This window comes from Chiloscyllium punctatum, chromosome 9 (assembly GCF_047496795.1).
Source record: "Chiloscyllium punctatum isolate Juve2018m chromosome 9, sChiPun1.3, whole genome shotgun sequence".
In the NCBI taxonomy this organism is placed as follows: Eukaryota; Metazoa; Chordata; class Chondrichthyes; order Orectolobiformes; family Hemiscylliidae; genus Chiloscyllium; species Chiloscyllium punctatum.
In genome coordinates, this window is record NC_092747.1 from 59894452 (window position 1) to 59910611 (window position 16160).

The 16160-nt window shown below is 41.8% G+C and overlaps 1 protein-coding gene across 5 annotated transcripts in view; it reads left to right on the top strand.

Annotated features, from left to right (window-relative positions):
* The window catches only part of chst10 (carbohydrate sulfotransferase 10), a 60858-nt gene that overhangs the window by 36462 nt on the left and 8236 nt on the right, over positions 1–16160 (top strand). For 4 of the 5 annotated variants that reach the window (XM_072577631.1, XM_072577630.1, XM_072577629.1 and 1 more), the window contains 2 exons: positions 5361–5595; positions 16039–16144. In XM_072577631.1, coding sequence (XP_072433732.1) covers positions 5361–5595; positions 16039–16144 — 341 coding nt within the window. Of the gene's footprint in view, positions 1–5193; positions 5279–5360; positions 5596–16038; positions 16145–16160 lie in introns of all 5 variants that reach the window. The other variant, XM_072577633.1, reaches the window with a different exon arrangement.

The window sequence follows — 16160 nt, forward strand, 5'->3', positions numbered from 1 at the left end:
CTGATGTCTTATCAGTTTTAAGTGCCAACAATCTATCCAATATTTGTATCATTGATAGTCACAGGTGAGGTGCTGGAACACTGGAGGTTGGTAAACATGGTGCCATAGTTTAAGAAGGGTGATAAGGACAAGTCAGGGAACTATGGACTGGTGAGCCTGACGTCGGTGGTGGGCAAGTTGTTGGAGAGAATCCTGAGGGATAGTATGTACATGTATTTGGAAAGGCAAGGACTGATTATGGATAGTCAACATGGCTTTGTGCGTGGCAAATCATGTCTCACAAACTTGATTGAGTGTTTTGAAGATGTAACAAAGAGGATTGATGAGGGCAGAGTGGTAGATGTGATCTATATGGACTTTAGTAAGGCGTTCGACAAGGTTCCCCATGGGAGACCGATTAGCACGATTAGATTTCATGGAATACAGGAAGAACTAGCCATTTGGATACAGAACTGGCACAAAGGTAGAAGACACAGGGTGGTGGTGGAGGGTTGTTTTTCAGACTGGAGGCCTGTGACCAGTGGAGTGCCACAAGGATCGGTGCTGCGTCCTCTACTTTCTGTCATTTACATAAATGATTTGGATGCGAGCATAAGAGGTACAGTTAGTAAGTTTGCAGATGACACCAAAATTGGAGGTGTAGTGGACAGCGAAGAGGGTTACCTCAGATTACAACAGGATCTGGACCAGATGGGCCAATGGGCTGAGAAGTGGCAGATAGAGTTTAATTCAGATAAATGCGAGGTGTTGCATTTTGGGAAAGCAAATCTTAGCAGGACTTATACACTTAATGGTAAGGTCCTAGGGAGTGTTGCTGAACAAAGAGTCCTTGGAGTGCAGGTTCATAGCTCCTTGAAAGTGGAGTTGCAGGTAGATAGGATAGTGAAGAAGGCGTTTGGTATGCTTTCCTTTATTGGTCAGAATATTGAGTACAGGAGTTGGGAGGTCATGTTGTGGTTGTACAGGACATTGGTTAGGCCACTTTTGGAATATTGTGTGCAATTCTGGCCTCCTTCCTCTCGGAAAGATGTTGTGAAACTTGAAACGGTTCAGAAAAGATGTACAAGGATGTTGCAAGGGTTGGAGGATTTGAGCTATAGGGAGAGGCTGAACAGGCTGGGGCTGTTTTCCTGGATTAGTGGTGCTGGAAGAGCACAGCAGTTGAGGCAGCATCCAATGAGCAGCGAAATCGACGTTTCAGGCAAAAGCCCTTCATCAGGAATAAAGGCAGTGAGCCTGAAGCGTGGAGAGATAAGCTAGAGGAGGGTGGGGGTGGGGAGAGAGTAGCATAGAGTACGATGGGTGAGTGGGGGAGGAGATGAAGGTGATAGGTCAAGGAGGAGAGGGTGGAGTGGATAGGTGGAAAAGAAGATAGGCAGGTCGGACAAGTCCGGACAAGTCAAGGAGACAGTTACTGAGCTGGAAGTTTGAAACTAGGATGAGGTGGGGGAAGGGGAAATGAGGAAGCTGTTGAAGTCCACATTGATACCCTGGGGTTGAAGTGTTCCGAGGCGGAAGATGAGGCGTTCTTCCTCCAGGCGTCTGGGGGTGAGGGAGCGGCGGTGAAGGAGGCCCAGGACCTCCATGTACTCGGCAGAGTGGGAGGGGGAGTTGAAATGTTGGGCCACAGGGCGGTTTGGTTGATTGGTGCGGGTGTCTCTGAGATGTTCCCTAAAGCACTCTGCTAGGAGGCGCCCAGTCTCCCCAATGTAGAGGAGACCACATCGGGAGCAACGGATACAATAAATGATATTAGTGGATGTGCAGGTGAAACTTTGATGGATGTGGAAGGCTCCTTTAGGGCCTTGGATAGAGGTGAGGGAGGAGGTGTGGGCACAGGTTTTACAGTTCCTGTGGTGGCAGGGGAAAGTGCCAGAATGGGAGGGTGGGTCGTAGGGGGGTGTGGACCTGCGCTTTTTGGCTTTGTTATTTTTCGTTTTTTTCATCTTCCATTGGCGGCAGCATAAAAGGTGACATCACGGAGGCAACTGGAACAGGACTCTTGGCTAGGCAGCAGCCTGACCTGGCAGCTGAAGCATGGATTCCTGGTTGTGGGAGGACCGGATCGGGGACCCTTCATTATCACCGAGGCAGTGGTGGCAGCTCCTAGTTGAGATAGGCCCAGAGGCTGGGACTCCTGGTTATCAGCAAGGCATTGGCAACAGAACTGGGGTCTCCTGGTTGTAGGGCGAGTGTGGATCAAGCAAGGGAATCGGCATCGTCAGCCTGTCGGTGAGGTGGGCCCAGCGATAAAGAGATGGTGTCTGAAGAGGGGCAGCTGTCTGTGGAGGGGTGCAGTGCAGGCGATGTTGATCAGCTGACTCTGCTCAGGGCTCATGGCAGAAACAGCAGAGCGAAGATGGACATTTTTTAGCTATTTCATTTTATTCCTTCAAAATGGCGCCTGACTGTGGTGACAATTGAAGCTTTTCACTGTATTTTACTGTGCTGATCATTTTGGAGTATAAATGGCAATAAATCATCATCACACTATCATGAATGCTGTTTCAGACTATACACCGTAATCTCCCCTTCTGTAATATGCATCACTCACATCTTTCCTTCTGATTTGATTCCTTTCCATCTTTTTTAAAGCACAATTTCTGACTATTACTGTACTTTTATCCTTTTGGTTTGTTTTTGAACTCTTATTCATGGTACCTTTGCTATTTAATATATTTATCCTTTGTGATAAGGTCCTGATCCTAGCTCAGCTCAGTTCAATTGTAGCTTATCTAAGTGGTATAGTTCCTTCCTGTCCCAGAATTGGTGCCAGTGTCCCATGAAGTTTAACGCTTCTCAACCAATGATGTTACTTTAGTCACATGTTCACCAAATACGGTCAGATTGCTCAGCCTACACCGAATGTCCCATCCAGTAGCATTCTGATACCTGCTATATGCTCTGTACCTAACCAGTAGTCAATGTTCACAGAAATTATGGATTACTGTAATGCATGTACATTGTTGCTTTTCATAAATATTTGAACAATGGCTAGGAGAGACATTGCAAAACCTTTTGTCAATTTTGTTTTCTTTTTATTAATTTTCTTATTGGAAATGGTTTCTTGGTAATTTCTTGATATGGAAATGTTGGCATTCATTTCAAGAAGGCTAGAATACAAGAGTAGGGATGTAATGTTGATGCTGTATATGGCTTAGGTCAAACTACATTTGGAGTATTGTGAGTAGTTTTGGACACCATATCTAAGTAAGGACATGCTGAGTGGCACACTAGCTCAGTGGTTAGCGCTGTTGCCTCACAGCTCCAGGGACCCAGGTTCGATTCCAGCCTTGGGCAACTGTCTGGGTGGAGTTTGCACATTCTTCCCGTGTCTGCGTGGGTTTCCTCTGGGTGCTCCGGTTTCCTCCTACAGTCCAAACATGTGCAGGTCAGGTGAATTGGCCATGCTAAATTGCCCATAGTATTTGGTGCTTTAGTTAGAGGGAAATGGCTCTGGGTGGGTTTCTCTTAGGAGTGTTGGTGTGGACTTGCTGGGCCGAAAGGCCTGTTTCCACACTGTAGGGAATCGAATCTAATCTGGTTTTGGAGGGGTCCAGAGGAGGTTTACAACATGATCCTGGGAATGAAGGGCTTCTTATGTGAGGAGCATTGAGGACTCTGGTTCTGTGCTTGATGGAATTTAATGATGAGGGGGTTCTCATTGAAACATACAGAATACTGAGAGACGTAGATAGAATGGACATGAAGATGTTTCCATTAGGAGGAGAGGCTATGACCTGAGGGTACAGCCTCAAAGTTAAGGGGTGACTTTTTAGAACTGAGGGACGGGGGAGTTTTTTTCAGCCAAAAGATGGTTAATCTGTGGAATTAATTGCTGCAGAAGGCTGTGGACGCTAAGTCATTGAATGTCCTTAAGATAGAGATAAGTTCTTGATTAGTAAGGGGATCAAGGGTTATGGGAAGAACGCAGGAGAATGGGGTTGCAAAACATCAACCATAATTCAATGGTGGAGCAGACTCGATGGGCCGAATGGCTGAGTTCTGCTACTCTATCTTGTGTTTGTAGATATCTGGTGCTTGCATGGTGAATTAGAAGATCTTTTATCCAATTGAGATATTTTCTGTATGAAGGGAGGAACTATTACAGGGAGAGATTTGTGGAAAGCAGGCTTGGCAGCTAAAGAAACTGCGCACAAGACTTTTTGGCTGAATGATAAACAAAGCATAATGGTCAAGCATAATGGGATATTTCTCAAGCAGGGAAAGATTTTGGTGGCACTCCCCAGGGGTCAGTAGTGGGATCCTTGTTTCTCTTGATTTATATTAATGATCTAGATCTTTTTAAAGGCAATTTCAAAATTTGCAGATTATATAAAACTTGAAAGCCTTGTAAACTCTGAGGAGAATGATGTAGGACTTCAAAAGGACATGTTGGTGAATTAGGTAGGTAGATGGCATATGAATGTCCAATGCAAAGAAGTATGAGCTGATGCATTTTGCTATGAATAAAGATGGACAGACAATGTAAAATAAGGGATAAAGTTCTAACAGTTATGTAGGAGCAGAGGGATCTGCTTCCTCCTTCCTCAGTCCATTTCTTCCTCTGCTTTCTGCTTTATATTCTCATTTTTTTCACTTCCTCCTCTTCTAATCATCTCCCTCCCCTCTCTCCTCTTCTGTAATCTACTGCCATCTCTTCTGCAATCCATTGTGCTTCCTCCCTCCCATTCAGCCTTGGCACACATACTACTTCATTTCCCAAGTCAGAAGGAAGATGCTGTTCAGCACAAATTCAGAACCAAGAATATTTATCCCTGGTTGAAGGTTGGAGCAGCATCATAGAACGTTATTTGTAGAATATGGTCACTGCTTTTCAAGTGATGGGCCAATAGAGGAATAATTTGAGGAAAATATTAGGGTCTAAGGACAGGAAGTTGTAACCTTATTCAGGTTCAAAAATAAAGATCTGTAGCAGAAATCTAGATAAATAGTTTCTTTGTCTTCATTTCTCTCAATACCCATTCACCCCTATCATCATGTCTTATTCCTCCTATCATTTCCCACACTCCTTTCCCACTTCAAGTCTCTCCTCCTCCCCAATTCAAAACACTTACATCTGTCCAGCCCCTGTTACATACCCTCTTTCCCTACCAGTCCCCTCAAATTTGTTCAACCTTTAGGGTATATACAATAGTCATTTAGGGTTGATTTTCTTTGATTTTCTCCTAGTGCTCTGGGAAGCACCTACTGTGTTCTCTGTGCCTTCTCACCTCATTGTACCTACACTTATGAGCTTGACACTGGGTTGTTGATGGTGAGCACATTCAAAGACATAATTTTAAGACCCAACGTCTTTACAGAATTCTTAACAGAGAAATTTTTATTTTACTTTCCAGCCTGCTCAAAGTACACCGAATGAATTGGATCCTCACTGGGATGCAGTACATGCTGAACGCCTCAACCTTCTGAAGAACGTCTGCAGAAATGCATCTTTACGGAATCTGACATATTGTCCTATCACAAAGTTTGTCTTGGACCGTATATTTGTATGTGACAAGCACAAAATTCTGTTCTGTCAAACCCCAAAAGTTGGCAATACACAGTGGAAGAAAGTTCTTATTGTTCTAAATGGTAATTCTAAAAACTTGCATTGTGTCGAGTGTGATATTTTGCTACCAGCAAGGTTATTGGTAAATTAATGTTCTGGATTAAGTATATAACTTTAGTTTGTAACTTCCCCGTGCAGGTTTTTCTTACAAGTTTTAAGGCCCTTAATGCCAAAAGACCAAGTCAGTCAGATTAAAAAAAACTTTAAGATTGATTCCTTTTATCTTTTCTTCTATTGGCCTGTAAATTTAAAGTATTGACTTTATTCTACAAATAACATTTTGGGATGCAGCTCCAACTTCAATACTTTTGAACCATAGGTACATTGCCTGTCATATGGTGGCCTGCATGTATGCCAGAAACATTAAAGCAACAAAGTAGAATAATTAGATAGTATCTGGGTTGAACTGCCTGGAAGTCATGTCCATCTCCATGGTACAATGGGCACACCAAAGTCTAGACCGCTGAAGCCAGGTGCTAACTCATGGACACCTCCCCCTACTACCCCCTCGACCACGACCATCACCAAACCATTATCTCCCAGACCATCTATAACCTCATCACTTCAGGGGATCTCCCATCCACAGCCTCCAACCTCATAGTCCCGGAACCCCGCAACTGCCCGGTTCTACCTCTTGCCCAAAGTCCACAAACCTGATTGCCCCGGTCGACATATTGTCTCTGCCTACTCCTGCCCCACCCAAACATACCTCCTCATATCTTGACACTGTCCTGTCCTCCTTGGTCCAGGTGATGACTGTATCAGCGCCACTTATGCTCCCATGAAGAGGTTCAATAGTTCATGAACTTCACGAACAGCTTTCTACCCTGACCTTAAGTTCACCTGGACCGACTTGGACACCGGACACCGCCCTCCACTTCCTGATCTGTCCATCTCCATCTTCAGCAACCATGCTCAACATGGACATCTATTTCAAACCCACCAACTCCCACAGCTACCTGGACTACACCTCCCACAGTCCCCTCCTGTAAAGATGTGTTCCCTTAAACCCAATTCCTCTGCCTCCGTCGTATCTGCTCCCAGGAGGAGCAGCACCATTCCAGGACATTCCAGATGGCCTGCTATTACAAGGACCGTAAAGTCCACCCCACCCACCCCCACGTGATCAACAGTCCCCCACGTGATCAACAGTCCCCTACAGCACGTTTCCACCACTTCCTGCACCTCCGCCCTTAAATCCCACCCCTCCAACCACAACAAGGATAGAACCCCCCCCCCTCCCAACCCGGTCCTCACCTTCCACCCCACTAATCTCCAGATACAGCGAATTATCCTCCATTTCCTACAATCAGGCCCCCCCCATCAGAGATATATTTCCCTTCCCACCACTATGTACGTTCCACAAAGACCATTCTCTCCTTGACTCCCTCGTTGGGTTCATGCCCCTCACCAAATGACTCTCCACTCCTGGCATCTTCCCTTGCCGCCATAAGCAGTGTAAAACCTGCACCCACACCTTCCCTCTCACCTCCGCCGAAGGCCCCAAGGGATCTTTTCACATCCAGTGAGATTTTCCTGCACATCCAAGCACCTCATCTACTGTGTCCATTGCTTTCAATTTGGTTTCCTCTACATTGGGAAGGCAGGACATCAACTTGCGGATGTTTCAGAGAACATCTCTGGGACACATGCACTAAACAACCCCACTGCCCTGTAGCCAACCACTTCAACTCCGCCAAGGACATGCAAGTCCTGGAACTCTTCCACCACCAAATCCAAGTTACCTGACGACTAGAGGAAGAACGCCTTCCGCCTTAGGACCCGTCAACCACATGGCGTCAACATCAACTTCACCAGTTTCCTTATCTCCCCTCCTCCTACCTCATCCCAGATCCAACCCTCCAACTTGACACTGCCCTCTTGATCTGTCCTAACTGTCCATCTTCATTCCCACCTATCCGCTTTGTCCTCCCCTCTGACTTATCACTATCATCCCCCACCTATCGCCTTCCCAGCTACCTTACCCCCACCCCACCCTGCTATTTATCTCTCAGTCCCCTTCCCCACCTCCACGTTCCTGATGAAGGGCTTATGCCCGAAACGTCGACTCTCCTGCTGCTTGGATGCTGCTGGACCTTCTGTGCTTTTCCAGCACCACACATTTTGACTCTGATTTCCAGCATCTGCAATCCTCACTTTCTCCTAGTCATGTCCATACTGGCCAACAAAAATCTGACTGCACCAATCCCTTTTTCCAGCTCTTTGTCAGTATCCTGAAGGCTTTGGGAACATAAAATGTACGTTTAAATCTGCTTAAATGTTACAATGTTTCTGACTCAATCACCTTTCCATGCACCCATTACCCTCTGAGTGAAAATATGTCTCCTCCACTCTCCCCTTAGCTTTCTACTTCTTACCTTAAATCTGTATCTCCTTTACTGTGGAAAATGTTCCTTCCACTTTATCTGTGTCCCTTATATCTTTACTAGTTCCCTTCTCAATTTTCACTGCTCCAAGGAAAACGAGCTTCTTCATAGCTCAGATCCTCCAGGCCAGGCAGCGTTCTTGTGTAATCACATTCTTCCTATAATTTGGTGACTCGAAATTCACACAGTACTCCATTTGTAACCTAACCATTGTTTTATAAACTTCCAGCATAACTTCTCTGCTCTTGTATTCCATGCCTTGCCTAATAAAGCCAAGTATCCCATATGCCTTCTTAACTACCTTAACTATCTGCTATGCTACCTTTGGGGATCTGTTGATATTACAGCAAAGTCCTTCTGATCTTCAATACTTTCTTATGTCCTACAATTCATTGTGTAACCCTTTGCCTGTGAACCCTCTCCGGGTGCATTTCCAGCTTGATTTCCATTTTCCACTGTTTTACTCATCTGACCAATCCATTGATATGCCTCTACAGTTTACGGTTATCTTCCTAACTATTTGCTGCCGTACTGATTTTCATGTTGTCCATATTCTTCCTGATCATCCCCTCTGGTCAGAGTATTGAGTACAGGAGTTGGGAGGTCATGTTGCGGCTGTACAGGACATTGGTTAGGCCACTGTTGGAATATTGCGTGCAATTCTCGTCTCCTTCCTATCGGAAAGATGTTGTGAAACTTGAAAGGGTTCAGAAAAGATTTACAAGGATGTTGCCAGGGTTGGAGGATTTGAACTATAGGGTGAAACTAAACAGGCAGAGCTGTTTTCCCTGGAGCGTCAGAGGCTGAGGGGTGACCTTATAGAGGTTTACAAAATTATGAGGGGCATGGATAGGATAAATAGACACAGCCTTTTCCCTGGGGTCGGGGAGTCCAGAACTAGAGGGCATAGGTTTAGGGTGAGAGGGGAAAGATATAAAAGAAACCTAAGGGGCAACTTTTTCACGCAGAGGGTGGTATGTGTATGGAATGAGCTGCCAGAGGATGTGGTGGAGGCTGGTACAATTGCAACATTTAAGAGGCATTTGGATAGGTATATGAATAGGAAGGGTTTGGAGGGATATGGGCCAGGTGCTGGCAGGTGGGAGTAGATTGGGTTGGGATGTCTGGTCGGCGTGGACAGGTTGGACCGAAGGGTCTGTTTCCATGCTGTACATCTCTATGACAATGACTCTCAATTTAATCCCAAATCATTAATTACACCACAAACAGCAAGGGCCATGTCAGCAGAACCACACTGGAAACAAACATCCCCAACCAATATCTCTGTTTCCTGATTGTCAGCCAATTGTGGATCCATTGTACCGTTTTACCTTGGGTATCATAGGTTCTTATTTTCATGATCCATCTGCCATAACGGATCTTATCAAAAGCCTTCCTAAAATCCATTTAAACCATATCAAATGCAGTACCTTCATCGACACACTTGGTTACCTTCAAAAAAGGTCAAGTTTGCCTAACATGACATCTTAACAGATCCTTGTTGACTATCTCTGATTAATCCATTTCTTTCCAAATGCAGATATATTTTGTGTCTCAGAATGCACTTTCCCAACTTTGGTTGTAGTGACTGGCATGAAATTTTCTAGTAACTGAATTTGTGAGTCATCTCATATTATTTATTATTTTTATCTTTAAATTTCCTGTATTCTGGGATGTATAAAGGAGTGATTCATCCTTTTTATACTCTCCATTACCCTATTTTCCATCATGTAAAACATTGAATCAGCTGTGCTTTTATTAATTTAAAAGTTTCTTTTTATTTGGCACAATGGTGTTGAGTAACTGTCTATTGGGAATCAGTTCCTTTACAGAACTCATACAATGGCAAAGTAATAGTCCATGAGGAGGAAAATCCAATTAAACTTCTGTCATTTTATCATCTCATGTATTCCATCTCATCACCTTACAAATCATTCTTCTCCTGTCTATGTGGTCATTTTCCTTCACCTACTTACACTTGCTCTATTTCCTTCATATCAGGTATTCATGTAAAACCTTCAGTGTCTAACAAAGGATCATAAAACCTGAAATGTTTCTCTTTTTTTTTTCATTTTTCACTTTTCAAAGATGACGATAGACGTTCTGATTGTTTCCAGATTTCCGTTTTTATTTTAATGCATTGCCACCCTATGTTCTGGAACTAGTGCAGTGATTGACTTTTAGTTTTTGGCTCAGGAAAACACAACAATCACGGTGCACCGCACGTATCAGCAGGGGGATTTGGAGTTAAGTGAGAAGGACATTATCACTGATGTGTGGCAAATGTTTTAAATTACTTGGCAGACAGGCTCCTATCTATATACAATGGCAACAGTGCAAGGAATTTGATAACTACTAATGTTTCTGCTTCAGTCCAAGGTACAAATAGCTGAACTAATGTGATTTCCGTACATGTTGCAGTTAGCAGTAGCTGACATTATGCCCATCGGTCAGGCAGCAACCAAGGAGCAGGAAAATTATCGTTTTGGAATCCTGATGAAGGGCTTTTGCCCGAAACGTCAATTTTTCCTGCTCCTTGGATGCTGCCTGACCTGCTGTGCTTTTCCAGCACCATTCTGATCTCCAGTATCTGCAGTCCTCACTTTTGCTGACATTATGCCCATGTCAATAGTAATAATGGATCCAAAATATCATCATCATAAGGCTAGAAGTGCTTCATATTTTGCTTGCTCATACAAGAAAACGATCACTTGAATGAAGTACCAGAAAGCTGGAGATGTTTCTTGATTTTGAGCACAGTTAAAGCTTCGAGGGAGGATCTCAAATGTTTTATTACTTCTATTAATCCTCATGATAAAACTATATATATTTTTTCCTAGTTTGAATGCAAGTGAACATGCATTTTTTTTTTGCATTTCTGGGAAATGTAATGCTTTGACAGTAAGTTTTATATAAATGTTTGATGCACATTTCCACAATTGATGACCCTGAAACTGTTCATAGCTGTTCACAAATTATCCAGTCGGAGTTGAGACAGTTGCTAAAAGGGTTTTCCTGTTTCATATGTAGAATATGCATTTCATAAGCTGAAAGAAAAATTGTTGACACTAATTCAACACTTTATGATTTTATATTATTCCCCTCAAAATGTTATATTTGATTAGATATATTTGTAAAAAAATCCCTGAAGTTTGAAATAACTCACAAGTATGACTTTAAACAAAATAATCTGAAAAATGAGCATGCTTGAAGCCACAATGTTTTGAAACATTTTTGTCACTGTAATTTTATCACTGCAACTTTTTAAAACTTCAGCTTGCCAAATTCTTCAAAAAAATTTGGAAATTTAATGTGGAAAATGTTTTCAAATATTGTAAAGTGTATATAAAGCAAATATGTTATTCCTGCACTTGACAGCACACATTAGACCACTTCAAAACTCGGGATAAAACAGCGAAGTGACACACACAGCAACAATGCATAGAAAGACACATCACTACAATGGCCATTTCACCTCAAAAAATGTTTTATTCAGCCCATTTAATTCCATCAATAGATATCATGAAAATCCTGAAGCCATTTATTATTGACTCGGAAGTTATCTAATAGGAACTGAGAATGATTTTCGCATTGAAGAAGACCTTTTGGCCCATTGTATCTATGCCAGTTCTTCTGTAAGAGCAATTTAGCTAGTCCCATTTGCCATCCCTCTCCTCATAGTCCCACAAATGTTTTTTTCTTTGTGTTTATCAATTGCAGATTATTCATTGCTTAAAACTCTTTTTCATCATATTAATGTTGATCCATTTAAATATTCACCTGAGTGTCTTCTGTTTCTTTACCCTTGTACTAATGGGAATTGCTTTTCCCCACATGCTCTATGTATACTCCTTGTGACTTTGATCGGACCCATGAAATCTCTGCTCAACTTTCTCTTCTGTAAAGAGAGCAATCCCCAATATACCCAGGCTATGGATGTCCCTCAGTCCTAGAACGTGAATCTCATTTATCTGCTTTGGACCTTGTAAAAGCCTTCTTTATCCCCTGAAAGTATTTTGACCAGACTTGTGCACAATATTCCTGTTGAGACAAAACTGTTTTGTCAAAACTTCCTTGCTTTTGTATTCTGTGCATCCAATTATAAAGCCCAGGATTTGTTATACTTTACTAAATACTTTCTCAATCTAATCTGCCACCTTGAACAATTTGTGCCATATATCCCCAGGTATCTGTGCCTGCATCCTTTGAGGCTTTTTTGTGTCTCTTTGTCCTAATAACCATAATGTTAATGGAGTCATACAACACTGAAACAGACGCTTTGATCCAACCAGTCCATGCTGACTATAGTCCCAAACTAAACTAGTCCCACCTTCCTGCACTTGGCCCCTATCCCTCCAACCATTTCTTATTCGTGTACTTATCTAAACATCTTTTAAACATTACAACCATACCCACATTTACCACTTCCTCTGGAAGTTCATTCCACTCATGAACTGCCCTCTGTGTAAAAAAAAAATTGCTCCTCATGTCTTTTTAAAATATTTCTCCTCTCACCTTAAAAATATGACCCTTAGTCCTGAAATGCCCGGCCCTAGAGAAAAGCCATTCACCTTACCTACACCCCTCATTCTTTTATAAACCTGTATAAGGTCACTTCTCAACCTACTATGCCCGAGTGAAAAAAGCCGCAGCCTATCTAGCCTTTCCTTATAACTCAAACCCTTCTTTCCCAGCAACATCCTGGTGAATCTTTTCTGAACCCTCTCCAATTTAACAATATCCTTGCTACAACGGATACCAGAACGGGACATACTACTCCAGAAGAGGCCTCACCGATGTAATGTAGAATCTCAGCATAATGTCCCAACTTTACTCAGGCTAACAAGGCAGGAATGTTAAACACCTTCATAACCACCCTATCTATATCTGATGTAAACTTGGATAAGCACGTGGATGATGATGGGACAGTGTAGGGGGACGAGCTGAGAATAGCTCACAGGTCGGCGCAACATCGAGGGTCAAAGGGCCTATTCTGCGCTGTATTGTTCAGTGTTCTAAAAGAATTCTGTACCTGAAGCTCTAGGTCTCATTGCTCCATAACACTAAGACCTTACTTTTAACTATATAAGTCTTGACTTTGTTTGTTTTACCAAAATGCAAAAGCTTGTGTTCATCCAAATTAAACTCCATCTTCAGCCCATTGACCCAATTGATCAAGATCTGTTTGAAATCTTAAGTAATCTCCTTCACTGTCCACTATACCACCAATCTTGATGTCATCTGCAAATTTACTATCCGTACTTTCTCTCTTCTCATCTGAATCATTTATATAAATGAGAAACAAACATGGACCCAGCACTGATCCCTGTCGAACACTGCTGGTCGCAAGCTTCCAGTCTGAAAAACAACCCTCCACCATGACTCTATCTCCTGCCATTAAGCCAGTTTGATATCCAGTTGACAAGCTCATCCTGAACCCCATGTCATCTAATTTTACTAATTAGTCTACCATGCGGATCCTTGTTAAAGGCTTTATTAATGCCCAAGTAAACAATGTTTACCGCTCTACTCTCATCAGTCTTCTTGGTTATTTCCTCAAAATACTTAAATAAGTTTGTGAAACACTATTTCCCTCACACAAAGCCATGCTGTCTCTCCATAATCCTTCATTGCCTCTCCAAATGCATATAAATCCTATCTTTCAGAATCACTTCCAATACGGACCACCAAAGTGGCTTGACCTTGCATCTCTTCTTAAACAAAGGCACAATATTAACCACTCTCCAGTCATTCGACACCTCACCCACATTTATAGATGATAGAAATATTTCTGCAAGGGTCCCTGTTATTTCCTCCCTAACTTCCCATAAAGTCCTGGAATACACTAGATCAGGTCCCAGAGTTTTATCCACCTTTATATTTTCTAAGACCTCCAGCGTTTCCTCTTCTGTCATGTGAACTGCTTTCAAAACATCAATATTCATTTCTCTGAGTTGTCAAGCCTCCATTTCTTTCACCAAAGTAAAATCTGACAGTAAATAATCATTTAATATCTCTCGCATCTCTTGAGGTTCAACACAAAAATGACCACTTTGATCTTTAAGAGGCACTACTCTCCCTGTAGTTGCTGTCTTGCTGTTAATGTACTTTTAGAATGTTTTTGGATTATGCTTAACCTTATTTGCCAAGGTCTCTTGTTGCCTTCCTGATATCTCTCTTAAGAATGCCCCTAAACTCCTAAATGTTCAAGAGATCCATTTAGATGGTAGAAGTGTTGTTCTGTTGTGAAGGGTCATTGGACTCAAAACGTCAACTCTGATTTCTCTCCACAGATGCTGTCAGACCTGTTGAGATTTTCCAGCGATTTGTTTTTGATTATGGTAAAAGTGTTGTGATGCTGAGTGTGTCACTTAGCGGTTTACACCCTAATTTTGAAGCTATCTGAAGGATAATGTAAAGTGTAGGATACCTTTTTACAGTATTTGAAACCATTTCCAAAATTTTATTTGGAAGAACATCACACTTCCTTGCATTAGTTTTAATTTGCAACATGCCTACTGATTCTACCAGTTTAGCTATGTCCTCTTAAAATCTGTCAGTATCAATCTCTCAGACCACACGATTTCAAAGTTTTGTGTAATCTGCAAATTATGAAAGTGTGCCCTTCGCATCCAATCTATGTCCTTATCGATATCAAGAATACCAATGGTCCTGGTTTAGGCCCCTGGGGAACTCCACAAGATAGCTTCCTCCAATCCAAGCAGCAATCATTCACCGTTACTCGAGGTTTCCTGTCAATCAGCCATGTTTGCATCCATGCTGTCAATTTAATTGCAATGCCTTCATATTTGTTTGCAAGCCTATTATGTGGCACTGTATGAAACACCTTTTGAAAGTTCATGTACATACCATCAACTGCATTACTCTCATCAAGTTATAATTACTATAACTACAACCTCATTAAAAATCTCAATCAAGTTAGTGAAATACTATTTACCCTTAGTCATGTTGTCTTTCTGCAATTAATCCATGCTAATCCAAGTGTATGTTAATTTTGTCCAATATTATTTTTTATAGCTTTTGCAGTCCTGAGTTTAAATTCACTGGCAAGTGGTTGCTGTTCTATCCTTGCACTTTTCTTTGAACAGAGATTCCTTTAGCAGAATTTACAGTTCTACCTTACATTACCTGAAGAGAATTGGAAAATTATGACCAGTGCTTTAAAATTTCTTTTCTTACTTTCTACAGTATCCTCTCCAATCCTGGGGGTTTATCAACCTTTAAGTACTGCTGGCCATTCTGAAATCTCTTTTTATCAATTATTACCCTCTTTTATCTGTCAACAATTCCACACCTTCACATCCAACCTGTGCTACTCATAGTTAACTTTGGGACCTCCTGTCAAAGTGTGACCAATCCTGTTTCCCATAGTGACCACTGACTCGTGCTGAGTGTTATTCACATCCTTGCACTGTATATATCAAAAGGAATTGGCTAGGGCTCTTTTCTAGGTCATGTCATCTTCTAGATGAATAGAATTACAGCATAGCTCAAATAACTGGAACATAAAAGGTGGTACCTAAAGATTAATTTCAAGTGGCTCAAACCATGTGACCAGGGCTAAATAAATAAGATCACCCACCTCTACTTTCACATCTTCTCCAATTACTTTGGAGATCATTTATTCACAATGTCCAGCCAGCACTTTCTATTACGACCAGCTCATCCAATATTAAAATTACCAAATTCTGTTCTACACTAAATCCTATTTATGCATTGCTACTGTCTTTCGTTACCTCAATTGGCATGCTGTAAACCAATACAAGAAATCCATTTCTGAATCTCTCCATGTCTTTGCCTTACTTTACAACTCACTTCTGTAAGAGCACTTGAGGTAAATACTAAAGTTGCATTTAAGGGGTAGATAGATAAACATGAGGGAGAATGTGTGTATATTGATGGCATTAGATTTAAAAAAAGGTGGAGGAGGCTTTGATGAAGAATAAACACAAATTTGTGGACCTATTCGACCTAATGCCCTATTTCTGTCTGATGTACTTTTGAGTACTTGATTTTGGAATGTGAAAATAATGTACTTAACATCTTTTTATTTTACAGGAGAATTTAAATCTATTAAAGACATTCCTGAACCTTTGATCCATAATCATGAGAGGAATGGCCTACCTCGTTTGTCATCATACAGTGAACTAGAAATAACAAAAAGGTTGAAGTAAATTTAA